Source organism: Gavia stellata, chromosome 11, assembly GCF_030936135.1.
Source record: "Gavia stellata isolate bGavSte3 chromosome 11, bGavSte3.hap2, whole genome shotgun sequence".
NCBI classification, from domain to species: Eukaryota; Metazoa; Chordata; class Aves; order Gaviiformes; family Gaviidae; genus Gavia; species Gavia stellata.
The window spans coordinates 17,515,104-17,536,530 of record NC_082604.1 but is presented as its reverse complement, the minus strand read 5'-3'; the positions used below and the strand labels follow the sequence as shown (position 1 = coordinate 17,536,530).

At 44.1% G+C, this 21,427-nt stretch overlaps 1 protein-coding gene across 1 annotated transcript in view; it reads left to right on the top strand.

Annotated features, from left to right (window-relative positions):
* Positions 1–21,427, top strand: part of TP63 (tumor protein p63) — a 117,366-nt gene that overhangs the window by 56,535 nt on the left and 39,404 nt on the right. The window contains exon 5 of the mRNA XM_059822862.1: positions 10,747–11,001. Coding sequence (XP_059678845.1) covers positions 10,747–11,001 — 255 coding nt within the window. The remainder of the gene's footprint in view (positions 1–10,746; positions 11,002–21,427) is intronic.

The following is a 21,427-nucleotide window of genomic DNA, read 5'->3' as shown; positions in this document are numbered from 1 at the left end:
CTGCTCTGTAAAATTTGGATTCTGGAAATATATAAGCTGTGTGTCTGAGATGCTCAATAGCCTTTGCAAGACTTTACTGTGATTTCTGACTGGTGCAGTTTGTTTACTCTGGATTTTATCCATAGCATAAAAATCAACTCCCTGAGGAGCGGTGGTAGTGATTGACTGCAGCTAAGTAGATGAGTGAATTTTCCTCCACCCTCTTTCAGCAGCAGAGAAGCATGCAAGAAGTTCTTTAAAAAGGAAACTAGAACATACACTGGCTAGGTGCGATCTAATATTTTGCAAACAGGAAACTACTACTTGAATATTAAGGTGGGAAAACTGTTGAGACCAGCCTTTGTCAGTCCACTGTACTGCATGTCTGAAAGGAACTGTGAATGTTCAAGTTGGAGGGGTAGGGAGTTAAATGTGGTGTTGGATGGAAATTAGTAGGTATATTGCTACTCTAAAATCTGGAAGAACCCCTTTCTGTCTGGCTACTGAAATCACATGCAGTCAGGGTAACTGTGGAGGCAAATGACTAGAAATGCCTTGCAGTTAGCTTAGCTGACTTTCTTATTGCAAGAAGCAACCACTAAAATTATGGAAGCTCTGTTTAAGCAGAAAATATTCCTGTCTTTCTGCTAATGTGAGTGATTCCATAATGAACAATGAATCTATTGACTTCTCAGTTTGGATAGTGAAAAGCCTGTCCAGTTGAGTGCCTCAAATGTAGATCTCGAAAGCTGTGCCATTCATTAAATGACCATGGCACCATGTGTCTTAATGTGTGCTGAAGTCAGCAGTGTTGGACAGGGAGGGAAGTACTGAAAAGTGTATTTGGTTCTTTTGTTAGACATTGGAGGACCCATACTAGCAAGCCCCATTGAAATCCTGGGTGTGCAGAATATGTGACAACATGATTTAAATTGTTGGGGAAAATATTCTTGATGTTTGTAAGGCTGTTGGATTGAAGTCACTGTGGAAGAAGCACTGCCTTCGCATGCACGTTGTGTCCTTATACACACACCCACACGCACCCCGCTCTCAAAAACCAGTGTGTGTATGCACAGCCTGGCATCTTTGGAAAATAGCATACAAAACTGCTGCCCATCTCAGGAGTAGGTTGCAGCAGTGACATGAAGCTGTGCTTCTGCCGTGTATTGCAGAGAGTGAGTGGTTAGGGTGGTCACCCAGCTTTGTGCTGCTGTACTGAACCCCAACAGATCCTTGGGTGCAGGTCAGGAGCTGCTTTAATAAACAAAATAAAGTTTTGGGAGGCAAAGCCCTGCCTCCTTTTGTTCTCTGCAGTTGGGGCATTATCGGGATTTGGCAGCCAGTCCTCCTGACTTCCCCACCCAGTCTTGAAAGCTTCTCGGTTGAAGGTGCTGCTTGGGTCTGCTGTTTGGTGTCTCAGGCTTTTGAGAACATCACCCAGGAGTTTTCTTGCCTGATTTGGAGAGATGGAATAGCCAAATACAATAGAAAATCCAGTAGATCTTCCTTTTCATTTATAGGAACTCTCGTGCTGCAGTGTAACCCTTTTCCTTTGCTTGCTCTAACTTGTTTTAATTTGTCCTTTGCCCTCCTATAACTCTTCTTATGAATTCTTATATTCCATAGTTGCACCACGCTTCAAAGAGTGGGTGTGGGGGGTTTGTGTATGTGGCTCTTTTCTTTTTTTTTTCTTTGTTTTTTCTTTGTGTGTGTGTGTGTGTTTTAACTGCTTGACTTATTTAACTTGCAGATATGAATTTCTCATTCCAACTAAAATGCTACCTAACTGGAGTATTTTACTTTGGTATCTGAAAGCTGCTGTATTCTGGTTTTATTGAGTATAATGATGAATTTGGGAGCTAACTTCAGCTCCTGGTGCTATTCTGACCCTGATTATTCATTGTCCTTGTGCCCTATGGCCATACTTTGGTGGTTACAGCGTCTGCAGCCTTTCACTGTGGATGACAGACAGATATCCTGTCCAGCCTAATGCTGCCCTCTCAACACAATAAAATGCTGCATGTCTGAAGTGACTGATAACCATCAATGGTTACTGTCCAGCAAAGAGTTCAAGAAACAAGGCAACTTTAATCAACTACTGGAGTTTTTCTCTCCGATTCCTGCTCCTCCTCCCCACCTTCCCCTTTGTATTTTAATTGATTCCTCTTATATTTAAAGATTTATGTTCTTTTTCAACATTGCTGTACAAACTCAGCGCGTAAGACTTCTGGACACACTGCCAAGCTGTGATCCTACAGCTGCTCTTAGCCACTGAAATCAGGCAAAAATGCCTTGCTGAATTCTTGCAGTCTTTTTCTGTTTTTCCTGATGTAGGTCTTTGTCTTCAGTTGTGTTTACATCTCTTGGGAGTGTGAGGGGGTGCCTTTCCAAATCGTCTGTACTTTATGGCTCATCAGATCTTTGTTGACATTCTGTTGTCCAGCTGGTAATAGGAGAACATAGGAAGCTCTTAGCCTCTGTTTTAGTTTTAGGAAGCTGAGTGTTTGGGTTATTAATCAGTTTGCTTTAAGATCATGAAGTTCTCATGTCTCATGATTTCAGGTATCTCATAGAGATGATATTGTATGATTATCTTTTTTTTTTTTCCCCCTCTCTTTGTTTATGTATTTTTCAATTACATGCCAAACTGCTGTGCACAAGCTCGGAGTAAAGAAATGACTGTCTGTGTGCTGGGGGGTGGATCTTGGTCTTTTTCCTGTTTTAAACTGTCTGAATTTTCGAAATAACTAAGCATAGCCTAGATACTCTAATGAAAGCCTGCATAAAATGGTCTGACTTTCAGAAATGAAGTTGTTTTCTACATAAGGAGAACTTTTTTCCAAGAGCCCAATTCAAATTTTTTTTTTTTCATTAAAAGCCTAAAAGACAGCTCTAGGGAAGTGAGTGATACTATTTTTATATGCCTTGGAAAATACTTTACAAATACTTACACAATATAGGATGTCCAGACTTCATATTTGTGTGAAGTGGGATGCACTGTCATTCTGATAATCCTTGAATTAGACAAGCTTTTTTACGTGAACCTGTGGCAGGTGGTAGGAGTCAGGAATTACAGGCATTCCTGCTTTGGGCTGTGCTTGTTTTAAAAGGCACCCTGCTTCTGGCTGAAAAATACTTCTTGCTGAGTTAAAGTAAATTAATTAACCAAGGGGCAAAACTCAAAGTTTAGCTAAAAAGGAAAACAATTACAGCTGTGGGGAACAACATAACTCCAAAGCTTACAGCCTTTATGGGTGGACAGAAACTCGCCCTCATGTTGCTTTTCATGAATTTTTCTTATTCTCCAAGCCTACAAATACCTGCATACGTGGACTTTTACTTGGACAAGAAGTTCTGCTGAGGTCAACAGAACTGTGTCTGAGTGGAAACATGTGGGCTGCATACAGCCTTACTGTGTACGGCTCTTAAAATTACACTGCTTGTGTTAACCTAAAGGGTGTAGATGTGGCATGACATGCAGACTGGAATAGCTAATCCCAGTGAAAAATCACCCAGACTTTCCTCTCTCCCCCCAGTATACAAACCATAGTGTTTTTCAAGTGTGATGGTGTGTGTTTGCAAATTACTGACACGCACTGATTTCTCCTGTTTAGCATAGGTAGTGTGTTTTCTACTAAGCTGGCCACGGCTGAAGGGCTGATTGGCCACAGCTGAAGGGAAGGGATGCTGTGTTAAGTAGGCAGAGCAGGGAATTCTTTAAGCCTGTCTGTCTGAACTTTAAACATAGTGGCATCATTTCAGTTGGTCACTTGTGTTTGGGTTTTTTGATTATTTTTTTTTTCCTTCTTTTGGTTTGTTTCAGGTTTGTGTCTTTTTTCCTCAGCTGGGTGAAATAAAGGATTCTGTTTTCTTTACATTGTGCTTTATGTGTTTAGGTGGTGTTGGAAGCTGTCCAGGTGACCTGCTGGGGTTATCTTAATACTTCACATGAAATACCTGTGCAGAACTAGATATACTACAATCTTGGACTACATATATATAAACACACTTTTTTTTTTTACAAGAGGCTTGCCCCCTTTGGAAGGAGAATTTTCTTTTTCTTTACTATTCTTGAATTCGGTTTCTTAAAATTGCCGTGGTCATGCTTATTGTGTAGCCCAACAGATCCCAAATAGATCCCTTTCTAAATAATACAAGAGCCAGTATGCAGAAATATTTGTGCTCCCTGCTTATAGGTGGGATTGAGCTGAGGAAATGTTAAACGTTTGGTTATGCTGCAGTAGGTCTAATAGCCAGGACGGGAGTTACTGACTCCAGGGCCTCTTCTAGTCCAATACACTCCATCACGCTGGGAATCTGTAATAGTACTGGGATGTGAAATAATCTCCTCTTTACCTGTAATGCTACTGGGATGTGAAATAGCCTCCTTTTTTTCCTGGAAAAAGTAATGACCCAACAGTAAGATTACTCAAAGCAGATTGACTTGTTATAGTGCTAAAAGCCATGACACATGGTAATTAGAGCTTAGGAGCTATGGTGTCTGGGAACCTATCTTGGTAATTGCTGATATCTTTGGTTGAACCAAAGTTATTTGCTCCCTTGCTCTTCACATTGAGTATATGGTGTGCATTATCATTTTATCTGTGGCCTTCCGAGTGTTTGATGTATTTAGCTGCACAGTAGCTCTGGGGAAAAACCTCTTCAAAATAGACCTATGGGATTTGTTTCCATTTTAGAAATGGAGCTGGGGGAGCGCAGAGGCTGTGAGACCTGCCGCCGGCTCTCTGCGGGGATCTGGGCCTGAGCTGGTGTCGAAATGACTGTACACATCTTCCCCTCATGGCTTGGAGGGGACCAGAGCGATGTCCAAACTGCGCTTGTTCCTTCTGAAAGGAATGGAGTCCACATGTACGTGAGCTGGGTGGAAAGTCTGACGCATAAAGAAGTTTTTCAGTCTCTCTTTTTTTTGATGAGAAAAGAGGCTAGAGATACAAACCAAATCACACCTTTCATTGCGATGAGTGAGTTAGATATCTCTTTCGGCTTCAGCCCTGATCTTAGCTGGGGGGCATGGGCGGAGCCCTTTATTTCTTGGCACTTTTTGTAACGGCACAAGCAGTGCGCCTACATCAGGTATTGTATGAGCTGCCTTCTGAGCAACTGGCAAAGCTGCGCAGCCTTGCAGTCAGCATTATCTTGATTAATAATTATGTTAGAAGCACTTCTGTTGAGCTTAAGTGCTTTATTTCCACCTATTAAAATCTTTTGCTTAGGAAGGTTTGAAAAACTGGGTTGATTTAAATCTTTCTTGATACATTTGAGGTGTCTGTCTTCTGACTTGGATAGCCATTGAGCACTCTGGAAAACATTTATCCCGCTGCCCTTGAGAGGGCTGTTCTCCAACAGGAATCTGGATCTTTAACTGGTCCAGCATTGAAATATTGCTGTAATCTGGTTCCTACTAGTCCTGCAACTGTTAGCCCTGGTGCATCAGTTGTGGTGCAGTTAAGGACAAAGCACAGAACTAGCAATGTGCCTTGCAAAATCTTATTGCCAATAGCCACGGTAGTTTACTGTATTACTTTCATCATCTCAAATCTTTGGAGAATAAGCACCAGTGGTGGTGGTTTGCAAAGCTTTTTGAGTAGCTGGACAATATTCTTTAGCTGCATAGATCCAGTGGTGAAAATTAAAATTTTGTCGGTATGTGTGTGCGATGTACATGCATGCATGTTCTTTTGGAGACATGGAGAAGGGTTTTGATAGGGGTGGAGGCATCTACGTGTTCTACACCTGTGGATGGTAACTTTTACTCTATTTTCTCAAGTGGAGAAACTCTCAAAACTTTCTCTGAAAGGTTGATAACTGGGTAGTTAATAGCTGGAGCTGTGTATTTTAGGGGATTTTTGGCGTGGAAGTCCCCTTGAGAATTTTTCTTCACTTGTGTTACTTCCCTGTGCCTTCATACTGGAGGTCTCTTTGCGGATTTCTCTCATAACCTTATCAATTAACATGATGGGCTTAGAAGAGGGCTGTGGCCAAAGAACCAGGGGTGGGTTCTGGCTGCAGGGCAGGGTGAGAAGGGCCCCAGTTTGGGTGGGTTGGGGAATCTTCCCCGGCACATCTGCTCTGCCGTGCACGGTGGAGCATTTGCATTGCCCTCTTGTGGCAAGTGCCCTGGAGCCGCTGGGGTCAGGAGGCTTTCTGCCTTACGTTGTCCATGGCATTCCTTGGGAAGATCTGTCCTCCCGACAGCAGAACTGTGATTAAACAATTCTGCAGCTTTCAGTCTGGTTTTTAATTCAGCAGCCTCTCCAGTGAAACTGTGGCTCTCCTAATCTAGAACTGTGAGTTATCATGAAAACCTCAAAGTTTAGCTGATGGGACGTGGGAAACAAAACTGATAGTTCAAGATACATTATTGAAACAATGTTCCAAAATACGTAGTCTAAGATCTAATTGTAGCTCTCTAATTATTTGCAGTTAAACTCACCTGAAAGTTTTTGTAATGTCTCAGCAATATTAATAGTTTCAGAAACTTGTTGGAGGGAACAAAATAGAGAACAAAAGCACTGAAAATTAGATAATCCATTCTTTCAGCTTTGCATGCATTTCTCTTCTTCCTACAAAATAGCATTCTCCTCCGGCCAGGAATCGGTGGTGGGATTAGATCCTGCAGTTGTTTAAAACAACCCCGCAACGAAACACGAGCACGTGCTAAATAAAATCTGGGCTGCCAAACTGGCAAGAATTAATTTCTGAATTAAATGCTGTTGTCTGTCTTTCTGTAAATGGTGAAGGGAGGCTCTGTGTGTAAACACACACCCTGCAGACCCCTCCTGGAGGGCGATGCCTTGCAGACATGCCTGCAGCCCCTTACTCTCTTTGTTCTCGCCATCCGCCGCACGGCTGGGGCGAAGGGAAGGGGTTTTATTGTGGCGGCGGTGGGTGAATTCCTGCATGCGCCTTCCCCGGGCCTGCTGCCCCTCTAATTGTTGTGTTGTCAGAAGGCGTGTGCCTCAGAAAGCCTTATCTGATTCCTCCAAAAGCCTTGCAAGCAATTCAGATGTTGTCCCCTTGAGCGCAAACAACTCTCCGCCTGCCTTGGGGCATAGCTGCCAGACTTCGTGCGTGTGCGCAAGCCCTGCGTCTGGCTTTGTCACCAGGGATGGAGCACCTGCCCGGGGAGGGGAGCAAGGGGCCAGGGAAGGTGAAAGGCTGGTGGGACTTGGAGGGGGAGAAGGGGAGTCCAACAGCTGCTTGTGTCAGCGCGGGGATAAGTGCAAGGAGATTAATAGTTATTTAAAGAGCAAATGGGGACATGGCATTTGGCTGTGGCATGTGAGTGTATAAATGTGGTGGAATGGCTGCTCCACTGGTAACATTTAGACAGATGGTCCCTGGACTGAAAGGAATGAAAAGGGCCTTTGATTCTCTTAAGGATATCTTAAATTTTAATGGGGCACTTAATTTTTTTTTTTAATTGACTTCTAGGCAGCACCTTCAGCATTTCCAGACTCTGCTGTCTTGTTAATGCTGACTGCCTGTTTGGCCATCTTTCTCCGTCATCTTAAGTAGCCTGGGATTAGAGGGAATAGTCTTAAGTGAAAGCTGAAACACTATTGTTTTGCTGTCTGTATGTCTGAGTTGGTTTAGGAGACTGTTTTCATCACAGCCATCTTTTCATCATTCTGCTGGTTAGGGAGTGTGTGTGATGATAATCTCCATGAGAAATGAAACAACTGAGTGATACTTCTGCATTTTTGAGAAGTCTTCAGGTGCAGGAGGGCAGGGAGGTTTGTTTTTTTATTAAATACAAAATTATTGAGCAGGAAAAAGACTGTTCCTGGTGCAGTACACCAGCATTCTGGCTCTTTCCATACAGAATTAACCTCAAGGGAAAACATGTACCAACCGCCCGTTAAATAGGTCTTGGTTGGCTGAGTAGCCTGCAGGAGATGAGACGTAACTGTCATCTGCATTGCCAAAGCTGCAATCTCCTTTTGGAGAAGAACCACCAGTCTGGATCACTTACTCTTATGTCAACTATTTAGCATGCTTTGAGTCCAATTGCAGATGCTTGCCCATCTAGCAGGGGTGCTGGGCATCTATAACATCCCCGCTGTTATAGATGGGGAAACTGAGGCAGGGAGGGCAAATGACTAACCTGAGGCAACACAGAGAGCGCCACTGGTTCACCCGGGATTAGGACTCAATATGTAATTGCTTTTATTACTCTGCTGCCTGAAGGCCACAGACAAAACAGAGGCCCATTAGGCGGAGCGCTTCTTACATAGCAAGGAGCAATCCTTGCCCTGCAGACCTTGCTGCCTGAAGTAGGCTGAGGGTGGAGGGGGAGGCAAGGTGGCTTGCCCAAGGACACAGCGTGTTGCTGGTAGAGCAAAGGAGGGAACCAGCTATCCCTTCCCTTCTCTCTGTAGATCATCCCAGCTCCCAAAATGAAGTCCCCTGCACCATTCCCCACCAGACCGTCTCCTTCCCACCATGGCTCTTATTAGCAAGCTGATCCATCTCTGGAAAGTCTGATGTGCTTTGCTGAAGACCCAAGAGCACCAGGCTCACCTTGGGCTTGTAATTAAAAACCCGTAAAATATCAGCCTCTTCCAGTGAAACAGAGAGAAAAATCTAAGGAAGAGCTCTATTTGGTGGCTCAAATTTCTCTACGTCCTCCTCTTCTAGAAGGAGAGCTGAGAGCGCAAAGTGTCTGGGTGTAGGGGTGGCCCTTCATCCTTGCAAAGGGACCAGCCTGTTTTCCTCCATGGCTGAAATGACTGGAGAAAACTGGGTGTTAAATTGCTTGTCCAAGGTCCCTGGGAAGCTTGGCAGGTAGCTTGTGCCATTCCCTTTCAGGTCTTTGGAAGCGTGATGATGCGCTTAAAGCTTCATTAGGGCTGGTGGGATTCCCAGTACTGGGAAAGCTTTTTGATATGGGTCTTGCTGTTGGTGCTTTGACTCCAGGAGCCTTTGTTTATTGGCTGATAATAGAGTTGTCTCTGGAAAACGAGCAAGTGTTGGAAAGAAGAGGGAAGTCTGGAGCAGACTAGCTGAGGTACTGAGAGATACGTGAGCTTGATGGCTCTGGATGGGATTGAAGATGTAGGATGTGGAGGGGCATGAGGTGCTTGGACCCTTGAACAAGGGGAAGAGCCTGAGTCCCTTCTGCCATGTCAGCTGCTACCTGCAGAACCAGGTGTGTGTATTGCTTCATGTTTCCAGCAGCTGGGATGATCCCACCACCCAGCAGCTGATCCCAGAGCTGTTGGGGATGGGTACCATAAACTTTTTGGATGCTGCTCTCCCTAAACTGGGCACAAACAATGTCCTTTGGATACACACAAGGATGAGACTACACGTACCTGGCTGAACCCTGTGTACTGCTCACCTGCTGCCCTGTCTCTGTAGCCAACGCTGAGTCCTTTGGAGGACTCTCCTCAGAGTACTTTCCCAGCTTCCACCTGTTTGTGGTTCAGAATTTTAAAATTGGATATACTGTCTTGATGGATTTTTCTCCAGCAGAAATTGTCTGATGCCCTTTTGAACATATGTAGGCTTTTAGTATCCACAGAATTTTGTGGCAGAAAATCCATGTTTATTTGTGGGCTTTGTGAAGAACTGCTCTGTGTGTTAAAAATCCTGCTCACAATGTTTTCTTGTCCCCCACCTCCTCTATTAAGAGATCATGAAAATTAATTTCTTATTTGCTTTTCTCCCATATTGTTTGGGAATTTATCCACTTCTGTCATACCGCATTCCATCTCTCTCCCCACTGTCTCTTTTCCAGGCTGAAAAGTTTGTCATCTACTGCTGCATTACAGGAAGACGTTGAAAGAGTTTGCTCATTCTTGTCACCTTTCTCTGAAACTTGTTCCCCTCTCATCCCCTTGAGATGGGGGACCAAGGCTGCACATAAAATTTAGAACATTAAACATACAATTTTTCTGCTAACCTCTCCCTGATCTAACCTTTGCCTTTCTATACTCCAGTCTCTAGCCTTCATTTTTTGATGTCTTCAATTGTTTCGTATGTCGTTTGTACCTGGAGGCTAGTTCTGGGGCACAATCACATCCGCTCATTTAAGTGCTACACACTGTGCAACTGCTGCTGCTTAAGTATGTGGGGAAGCCTTTTATGCTGCGAGCTACCATGCTGCTCGATGAGACCTTTAATTCCTCTCCACTAGTGTCTGTGAGCGGTCACTGGGAATTGAGTACATGGTGCAACCTGGTTAAGTGCTATGAACTTTTTCTCCAGTGAGACACAGTTCAGTGCAGCTATTACCTGAGTTAGAGCTCCTAAATGCCGCCATGCATAGCAGGATCAGATCCACAAGAAGGGGAGCACTCTTTGTGTAGAGCGTGAGACCATCAGAGACAACGTAGCTTTATACAAGCTAGAGCCACTTGCACTGTAATGAACCGGGTGATTTTTATCAGGTTATAGCAGTCTCTTCAAAAGGGTCTCAGTCTGGGTGTTGCTAGATATAGGGAGCCTGTCTCCTCGAGATGGCTTGCCGCCCTGCTAATAACCTCCTTGTTATGTGCAAGCTCTTTTCTCGTCTCGGCTGTTGATCTACTGTGTGACTATGAGAAGCTTTACTTCTTTCTGTTTCGCTCACCAATGTAAAATGGGGTATATCCTTTGCAAATCTCCCTCCTCTTGGTGTGACACATGTTTGATGGTGCTGAGATCGTGCTGTGCATCCTCCATCGTGAAGGCCATGCCATGGCTAGCCAGCCTGTGCTAACGTTGCTTCTGTAACATTCCTGTGGATCTCTTTGTCTCTAGCCACAGTACACGAACCTGGGGCTCCTGAACAGCATGGACCAGCAGATCCAGAATGGCTCTTCCTCTACCAGCCCCTACAACACGGAGCACGCACAGAACAGTGTCACGGCCCCCTCGCCTTATGCCCAGCCCAGCTCAACTTTTGATGCCCTCTCGCCCTCCCCAGCCATCCCCTCCAACACAGACTACCCAGGACCTCACAGCTTCGATGTATCATTTCAACAGTCCAGCACAGCAAAGTCAGCAACATGGACGGTAAGGATGCAGCATCACTTTGCTCCTTCTCTGGCTTCGGTTCCAATTAGTGACATTATTCATGTGATACATACCCAGCTTATGCAAGAACAGAGTGACCCGTATTCTCTTCAGTGCATGCCATGTCACACAGAAGGGAAAGATTTATCTTGGCCTCTCTGGGAGGGTGTGGTGGAAATTTAACCCCCAATAATATCACTAAATCCCAGGTAAATAAAATGCTTTGCAAAATGACAGTCACCTAAAGACCATATGTGATCAAACAGTGGCTCTCCATTTGGATCTAGCAGGTGTGCTGGAGTAAAACATGGGGTGGGCATAAGCATGGCTTCAGTGCCTCCCTCTGCTTTCTTCAGCTTCCATGGGTTTGCATAAGGTTTGGCGTGTGGTGCTGTGCCAGCAGGATGGAGGTGGTGCTCCCCACTCTGACCCATGGAGTGCAGGGCTTTTTCTTTCTCCATGTCCTTCCCTTCTTGCTGCTGGTGTGGGAACCCCAGTGTCACCAGCCACCAACTTGGGACAGCCCTGCCGTATTTGGGTTATTTGTATGTTTTTTAATGTGTTTTTTGTTTTACTTAACACTCTGCTCTTGCTGTCAGAATAGTCCCTTTCTTATCAAAAAAATCTATGGAGCTTGAAACCTGAAGCCCAGCTCTTGATTTTTGGTGGAGCTGGACTGATTGTTCAAGCTCTAGAAACTCCGTAGTCCAGGACACAGCACTGCTGGAGCTGTGCAACCTGTTGTGGTTTAGGGCTCTAGAGTACAGATGTTTGCAGTGGAGAATATTGCTGTCTTTAAAGATGTTCAATATATGCCTTCCTCTCCTTCAGGCACTTGGAGTAGGGGCAGTGAATAATGCCCTACCTCACACTACCTGAATGCAGAGACTCAATTTTTTTAACTTTTTTTTAAAAGAAAAAAAATTACACTTTTTACCAAAAACTAAGAGCGTTAAAATAGTGTGGGTTTTTTCTTTTTTTAATCTGAGGAACCTCTTTGATCTCAAATTTAAATACAATCTAGCAGAAATTGCAACTAACAAACTCACTTGCAGCCACTGCTGCCAGCGAAGTAGCGGAGCCCGTGTGCTCCACTCTGGAAAAAGATGCCAGTAGTAGTAGTGCGGTCCACATAAGGGCAGAAGAAAAGGAGGGGAAGCTAAACGTGCCTGCCCCCAGGTTGCACGCCTTCAGCAACTGTAGTCACCAGGGAGCAATTTTTTTTTTTTTTTCAAAGCCAGCATGTAATCTGATCTACATTAACACTCAGCCTCCACTTCTAGCCCAGAAAGCCACATCTCTACAGTGAAACATCTCAAGTGCTTGCTTAACTTGAAGCTCGTGAATAGCTAGCAAGGAGCTCGCTCGTCTTCAGCTCTGCTGGAACAGCTTACTATGTATGTTCAAACCTCATTTCAAAAGACCGCTTTTCGTAGTTGAAAGGACAGCATCAAACGCTCTGGTTCCCTGCAGCTGCATTAGATAATTCTTTGTGCCATATGTATCAAAAGAGAATGTCTTTTCATATCTCCTTCAAAGGACCCTCTCCAGAGCAGTCTGCAAAAATCCAAGGGCAGCATTTTCTTGCTCTCAGAAATGGAAAGTAGAACTGACCAACGATTTCCTTCCCTAAAGGGAAGTGAAAATAAATAGTGTGTGTAGTGTAAGCGGAGAAACCTAGACATGAAAACAAGCATGAACTACAGCAGGGCATCACTCCCAATGCAGATAAGGAAAAGGTGCATTTTCAACCTCACTTAAAAATCCTTCACCCTTTTATACATAAACAAATGAAAAATTTGGTCTTGAGCAGACATACCACATTTCAACCCCATGAAACACAATTTCCTGAACAAAGTTTTTGTTACCAGTTTTAGAGAAATTTTACAGTAAAAGGCTTTTAAAATATAAAGGATGCAAACTTACAGTGATTTATTGTTATCTGGCATCTTTTTCCAGAGTGGAGCACACGGGCTCCGCTACTTCGCTCCCTGTACCTGTTGCAGCCTGTCTAGGGATAAGTCTGTGTATTTTGCTAAAGGAATGGGGTCCCAAACAGCTCTCTGATCAGGGAGGAGCAAGCGCGGTCCAGGTGCCCCTGCACTGAGCCAAGTGACCTAGATTTAGCTGCTCGTGCAGGAGCTGGTGGTGTGCTGTATGTTCACAGTGGGTGATGACAGTCTTGCGGTGGTGGCTGGGGACCTTCAATCAATATGCCTTTCACAGTAGAGCATCTTTCCATCTTCGGAGCTCTGCCCTTCTGCTAATTAATCCACCAACTCGTTTCACATGGGCTCTTGAGCAGTTGGTAATATGTGTTCGACAGCTTTATCAGTGAGGTGGGTGGGGAAGGACGTGAAGCCTTTCTTTCCTGCTGCCGTCCTGAGAAATGTGGAAACATGTGTGAAAGGTTGATGAAAGGAGGAGTGATTGCCCCATCCTCTCAGCAAGAGTAAGTTCTCGGAGTTGCTCATCCCCTGCCCCCTCCCCCCCCATGTGACTTCGTAAGCTTTGATTAATGCCTGTCGTCTTTTTTTAATGATGGATTAGGAACTTACCCAACTGGAAGAGTTTCTTCCACTGCAGTGACCTATTAAAAGTTTAATTACTTGACGGCTCCACCCTTATTAAGAGTCCAAAACTTGAAAGCCTTGTTTCTTAGTTCTTTTTTTCCCCTCTTGCTGTTCCACAGGGCAACTGTATTAAGTAAGGAAATCCATTGTATTGCACTTCTCCCTGTTTGGGAGAGGATGAGCCAGGCTGACCCACCTTGCCCTGCTGGGAAGGCTCGGTGGTGACTGGCAGGGGATCTGCTGCCCTGGCTGACAGTGCGTTTCACTGGAGCTCTTCTGAGCTTCTGGGCTGAGTCATGTTTAGATTAGGTCATGGGAGCGAAGGTTGTGGGCTTGGTAAGAGGACTGGGTTTCTCTAAAAAAGTAAGAGCTGCTTTCATAGGAGGATTAGAGACCTGTGAAGATGCTTCAGATTTCCCAGCCGCTTTGTGCATTTAGCTCCCAGTGTGTTGCTTTGGAGGCAATAATCTGGAATCACATGTTGATCTCGAGGTTACTTCTTTTGGAGGTGGGAGAAAGGAGAGAGGGTTCTCGCTGAGTACCTAAATGCTCTGTCTCTGGAAATGGCCCTGGAATCATATCTGTTCCTAAAACCCTCCTAAAACCCTTTTTTTTTCTTTTTTTCTCCAAGTTCTGCAGATTCTTTCTATGGGCCAGGTTTATTGTCCTCGGACAGTTGGCACTCCTTGCCAAATCAGTAGTATTTGTAGAGGATAGGCTGGGAGGGACATGAGCGTAACATCAGGATTGCTTCTCTGATCAGGTTTGTGATGGGCTCCTAATTAAAGGGGAAAGAAAAAAAAAAAAAAACCTGGCCAAATATTAGAGAGGAACACTAGCTGCTGCTAGGTGAGAGGGTAATTTCATATGTATGAGCAGTTCACTTTGAAAATATTACAAATTTTCTCTCTGAAGTCTTTCATGACCTTAAGTAGGAATTCCAGTAAAACATGCTGTCTAATCAGGTTAGCTCTTCATTTGTATGCCATGTTGAACTAATTAATGATGACAAATTGAGATTGGATTGCAGAGGACTTTATAAGCACCCTTGATTTTTTTTTTAATTAATGACCTGAGAACACAAGTAACAATATAAGCAGGTTAATCAGTCTTTTCAGAAGGAAAATCTTTAACAATTGAAACTCTACTGAAGTGCTTAAAAACAAAAGCCTTAATAGTCTTAATTGAACAAAATTTCTCATATGCATACTCATGGTACAATAAAACCTTCTTGCAAACCATGCTGTGAAGGAACAAGCAGTTATCATTTTGTAATGCTGAGAGAGAGAGTAGGTAGTTGAGGTTGAGCGAGAAGCCCTATGAATTGGGTGAAGCAAGAACTTATCCAGAACTGTGTGTCATTTATTGTGGGATATTTCCTCTGCGAGAATTCCCATATTCCCATGCCTTGCAATATCTCCTCCCATTTCTGCAGCAGAACAAAACAAGGCATTTCAAAAGTGTGCCACCTCAGATTATTTTCTTTGTGGAAGTAAGTTGTGTGCCGATCTCTGCCACCCATTCTGAGCACAAATAAATAAATAAACAAATGCACTGGCTTTTCCCCCTAAAAAAAGATTTGGCAATCACCTGTCACTAGTAGAACCTGTTATATGGGGAAGAACATGATTGCAGCAGGAAAGTAAGAATTAAAATTGTATGTCAAGGTAAGTAAAAGTTAACATTACTGCCAAACACAAGCTATCAAAAAATGAATCTGATCCACCCATCCCCATAAGCAAGATACCACCTTATAAGTCATGAGACTCTTTTTAAAAAACAAACAGGTTCTTCTTATTCTCCACCAGGTTTTTGAGCCTTTAGGGTGCATCTACTAAATCTTTTAAAGCTTTTCTTGGTAGTCACAAGGGTTAAGGAAAAAGAAGGCAGAAATAGCTTTAAGTTTTTAAATGAAAACTGAAATTTATTTGCAAATTTTTTTGTTCTGCTGAAGAAAGACACACAGCCCTGCAAGACTTGCATAATGCAGGTGTTGGCAATACCTGAGTTTAGCAGCTTATTCTTATGCCCTGCAGTAGGTTGGAGCTGGGCTGGTCCTTGCAGGGCTTTGTTATGAAACACAGAGCTCTGCAAAGCTGCAATCTGTGTTCCAGTTGGGCTCACTGGTTCTCCTGTTCTCAGTAAACTCAGCTGTACCTAAAGCTAGAAGAAAAAATGCTCGGATTTCAGACTTTCTTTGCTAGAAAAGCTGGAGAACAGTCTGTGCAACATGCATGAAAGCAAGTAAATGGATTGTGCTGGCTGGGGTTAGTGGATTTGGAAAAGCTGCATTTTAAGGAAGGTGAAAGGAATGCACTTAAATTAGCCCACATGAGCAATAACAGGTTTCTGCAGTTAAGAGTACAGATTCCTTGGCTGGGCTATCTCAGTCTTTTTATTTCGGATTGATTAATTCCATTTTCATTTTAAATATATTCTGTGTCCTGAACCACCTGATAAAATTGGGGAATTTTTTCCCAATCTCTATAAAATGAATTAGAGGACTGTGCACAAGCATAGTGAAGTAGTGAGAGGGCAATTAGATGTGCGCGTCACCTTGACTCAACAGTCCTTAATTATGTGTTCCGTGTTCTCTTGAATAATCTGTTCAAATAGCGCATTGTTTCAATAACACTGGTAATGTCCCGTATTGTCCTGGCTGCGGATTATCTCTCTGAATCATATATGAAAACTTTTTTTTTAAAGGCTGGTGACTCTCCCAATGAACGTACATGTGGGGCTGTGCTAAGTGTTCATGTGAAATGTTGGCTTTTTTTATTCCTTGGTGGTGTGTTGGTCAGTGCAATTTGAGCCTTCCAATTTTACTTTTTAATAATGTTTTTAAGACTGCCAGGAGAAGGGGAGTGGAAGTGGTCTTGTTACAGGATTTTTTGTCAGAGAGAGGCTCTTAGTCAGCAATGATGTTGGCTTTGATTGTTTGTACAAGGCAGCTGAGAAGGGTCCTTGTAAAAGAGACTCATTTGTGCAGAGGGTCTGCAGACCTTGCCAAGCACTGAAATAGGTCACCTCCTGGCCACTCTGCTAATCCTTTCATGCCTCTAAATGTAGGCTTTCTCTTCAGCCCAGCTGGTTGCCCAACAAAGTTAATTTTGCTGGTGATAATCTGCCTTGTTACAGCAGGAGTGAGAAAGGGAAAAAATGCCTGTAATCCAAAGGGAGAGAAGTGACCTGGAAGGAGAAAGGAGCAGAGGAGGAGGTGGAGTTGCAGCCTTCAGATGCACATGCTGTAGGCTGTGAGAGCTGATGCAATGGTGTGAGCTAAGGGCTTGGCTCCCCACTGATCTGGGCAAAGCAGGACTGCTTCCATATTTGGGCATTTGTCTCGGGTGAGAAGTGGTTAAGATTTGGCTTCCTCAAGCTCTCTACAGCCATGCCTGCCTGAAGAGGCTGTTTCCAGCGTGCGCTGCCTCTTGGCATGGAGCAGGCAGGGCGGGTGTTGGTTGGCACCATCCTTCTCATGCCCAGGGAGGTTGTGATTGCACTTTCCTGCTTGAAGAGGTTGTGAAGTGTGTTTCCCTCTGTGTGATATTACAGGACCTAACACTAAGGTTGTTGAGGCATATGTAACTTGTCCTAGGTCATCTACCTGTAAAGAGAGGACCCGGGCTTGTTGTCTTTGAAGGAGGTGCCTTTCTCACGGCAGGGAGGTGTTTTCAAGCTAGCAAAGCTGGGAAGAACCAGTTCACCTGTGAGAACCAGCCAGGAGGGGCCTGCTGGTTTTTGTTTGGGTTTTTATGCTTGAGTAGAAGGAGATCTGAGTGCATTAGGTTCCCATTAGAATGTAATTGTGCTTTTTTTTCCCCCCTAATCTCTTTGTCATGTATATTTTGTTTTTATTAGCAGTTATCTTCTGTTACTCCTTACAAGCAGTTCTACAGATCTGCATAATAGTTTCAAGCAACTATCTTGTGCTGTGAGCTGTCTGGTTTTTTTTCTTTTCTTCTTTGTATCCTTTACTGTTTTCTAAAGCCTACCAAGGCAATATAGCCTCCCTATATGAACTGCTGTCATTGTAGTCAGGAGTTCTGCTATATGCTCCCTATTAGACCAGCTCCCTCCATGATGACAGAGCTGTGCTGTGGTGCAAGAACACGCTGTAAGGGGCGGTCTGTACCCCACACAGCTAGCAAAGCCCAGGAACGATGAGAAGGGATGTTGTTTACTTATTGGTTATATGAAGTGGTACCTGTTGGTGCTGGGAACAGAAAATTTGGGTCTCCTGACTTGCAATGGTGTGTGCTCTGCTCTTCAAACAGCACAGTTAGTGTTGGGCACCAGCATGCCTGACCTGCTGAGAGAAAGCAGGCTTCAGGTGGTGTGAATGTCCCTCTCTTTCAACTAGGATTTAGCCTTTTGGTTGCTATGTTTGTGGCTGATTCTCTCCCAGTGTAACAGAAGACCAGTTAGAGCTTGCTGCAGGTCTCCCAGGATCTGCAGGTGAAAAACACTGAGGCATTAGGGTCAGACATAGGAGGATGGAGAAAGTAGTCAGGGGGAGGGGTTGTGTCCTTCACAGGGGCAGAAGATCCCTCTGCTGTCTTGCACAAGCAATTTCTAGTTGTACTGGCATCACACTTCTTTCTTTTTTTTTTACCCTTCAGAAAATTTGTTTTAAGGTTTTAATTATTTTTGAAGAAAAATTCAGAGGGAGAGAATTAAGTGCAAGAAACTTTTTTTTGGTTCTTAATGAGAATTTTTTTTGTCTACATGGAGAGGAAAAAGTGTTAATTAAACATAATTTTCATCAATGCAACTTGCACACAAAAGCCCCACCTACTTTCATGAGAAAGGAATAAAGAGAATCATAATCCTGGATTAGGTATCTTTCACTACACATATATAAAAACAACACCGTGTGAAAAGGGGGAAAATATATATGTATACACACACACCAAACATACCAATGCGCCTCCAGCGGTATTACCAAAGGAATTAACTTTACAAGAAACAGCCACAGCCTGGAAAGAAGCCATTTTTCAAATAAAAGCTGAATGAGACTTGTGGTTTCTGAGAACTATGAGAAGGAAGGGTTAAAAAAACATTTACAGATAAGAGTAGCTGATGTTGGGAGATGAGTGAACATCTTGAAGTAGGGGAGGGTCACTATTTAAATCACCTTTTCTTTTTTTTTCCTCCTCTTAGTTAAAAATTGGCTTCTACTAAGTACAACATGTAGGATTAATGTAGTACTTTAAATCTTCAAAGTGCTGCACAAACATTACTACCCTAATCAGCAAACACCTTTGCTTGGTAGGCAAATCATGAGCATAGTCGCCATTTTAGAGAAGGGAAACCACGGGTGCCAGAAGTGCTAAAATTTCCAAACCAGTAGATTTCTGGAGTGGGGTTTTTGCCTTTTTTTTTTTGAAGTGTGCTTTTTTTTTTGGTAGTGTTCAGCATGGGGACTGCCTCTGGGCTGGCTTGTAAAAACTGCTGAGCTCTCCTGGATTTCACAAGTGCTAAGCATGCAAAGCAGCCCAGCAGAGCTCAAACGAAGCATCGGCAGAGTTGCCTCCTTACCTTTCCTGGGCCAGAAGGGAGGCAGCCCACTCCAGGGCAAAGAGGGCTTCCTAAAAAGTTGCCATTTCACCCCACACCATTGAGCTGTATAACTTAAACTGCATCAACTCAGCACTGTTAGAAGATATTTCAACCCTGCAAAAAACTTTGTGCAAAAAAAAAAAATGTTTGCGTGACTGTTTAGTAAGTTACTTTTGGGTAAAGGTTTTCAGGTAGGCTGGTGCAAGAGGTATTGCCCACCTTGCATACAAAGACCGCCCTTGGAGATGATCGTTCCTTTCCTTAGGACAGCTGAAATATCGCAGTTGTCATAAGTATTATTTTCCTGCCAACTTGATACAGAACAAGTAGCAGATCGGCAGTGTGCTGAAGCAAGGATAATTTTGTGTGTGTTGCATTGGTGGTGCTCTGTATACTGAGGGTTCAGCTCCTGTGCTTGGCAGACCGTACGCTATGAAGAAATGTCCTACTTTGTTTAAAAAAAAAAGTGTCGTGGGTAGGGATGGCTTCTGAATAGAAAGAGCATGAACTTTATTATGCAATGGAAATCTTTTCATGAGGTTTTGCTATGTGCAGGCATGTCAGATTTGTTATTGTAAACACAATAGGATAGCTACCCAAATAAGAGCTTAGATCCTCTTGCAAATAGACCTGAGTATTGATACAAACTTTATAATTTCCAGTTGTTTAAGATAACACTTAAACATTGGAGCAAAACTTGGTGGAGTCACAGCAGGAGAGTGCTACTTCTCCCTCATTTTTTTCAGATGTATTCTATGAGAGTGGTTTTTTATAAGGAGAGCAAAGTATTACTTGTCTGATAAAAAGGAGTGTTTTATGATCTGCTGCTATATGTCAGCTGCTGAAATTCAGCTTTACAGAAAGCTGAAAAATGTACTAGAGGAAACACAGGAAAGCAGCACTCGAAGGCTGACATCCGAATGCTGTCCTGATGAATGAAACGGGACTTAGGTCTAAATTTTCTGTCTCTCTTTTCCCCGTTAGCCGTGATGGTCATGCTGCCTCACAGCGCTGGGGAGGGCGATGCCGTCCCCTGAAAGAACAGGGAAGGGCAGCATCCCTGCAGGGACCACTGCTCGGGGCTCTCCTCCACGCCTCTTGTATGCCCCGGGGTGCATCACGCTTTCCTCCTGGGGAGAGGAGCTGTGCTGCCCGGAGATGCCCTGCTAGGGAGCAGCATCGATGAGCAGCAGATTTGGCTCTGAGCCCAGCCTCAGAGCTGCTCCTGCCCTGTGATTTAGATGTAATCTGGGTAACGTTGTGCAAGTCATTCCCTCTGCCTCCATTCCCCCTCTTCCCCTTTTCCACACACCCAGCCTCAAATTTGGGACTGTGTCACCATGATCTCGTGTTGTAAAGCACTTAGATCCCTGATGTGAAATGCCTGGGGGGGACAGCTGGGGACTGCTGCTTGCTGTGCATCCCGTATCACTAGCCTTAGCTTTCAGGCCTCTTCTTTTGACTTATTTACAGGACACTAAAATCTTTTTACAAACTAACTTTTGAAGGAACCAAAACATATCCCCAGGCTAAAGCTTGAAACTGCCCAAGTGCGGATTGGGTTATTGCTTCCCCTGCTTGAGATCTTGAGCTTTACCAGTGTCAGGCCCACCAGGTGTGACAATTACTGACACAGAGGCTGTTTGAGGGCTACAGCATGGAGGAAAGCCTCTTCCTGTTATGTAGCCAGAGTACGATGCTGTACCAGCACTGCTGTGTTAGCTGCAGTGCCAAGCCTTGCGAATTCACCCTGCCACTTGTCGGGGCTTACTAGCTCAACTGCATGAGCTGTGGCTGGGAGCTGACTTCCTACTGACCTTGCAATGGGAGTAGAGTGAGCCCAGGTTTGCTATCAAACCTGCACCCAGAACTCCTTGGACCCCCTTTAAAATGCAGGGCTGGAAGGGATTCCCATGGGGAAGGGATGGGAGCGGTGCCACTGGGCTCAGTGCCCAGCCTGGAGGGTGTTCACGGGGCAGGCAGCACACCCGCTCTGTTTGCATTTCAGCGTCAGCATCACCATGGGTGGGAGAGTAGTTGTCTTCTTGTGAGATGTTTGTTGGGTGGTTGAGCACTGAATGACACCTGTTCATTAATCAGCGAGCTGGTGGCTGGTTTTGCGATGAGTTTCCTGTCTCCCATCTCTTCTGCTACAAACTGCTCACATCACTTGTATTTAGTAATTTTTTTTTGGCCCATCCTTAGTGGGTTCTTGTAGGTGTATGAGCAATGGGTACTCCAACAAAAGAGAGTCTTCATTTCTAGATAGTCTACTAAAATCTTTTACAGTA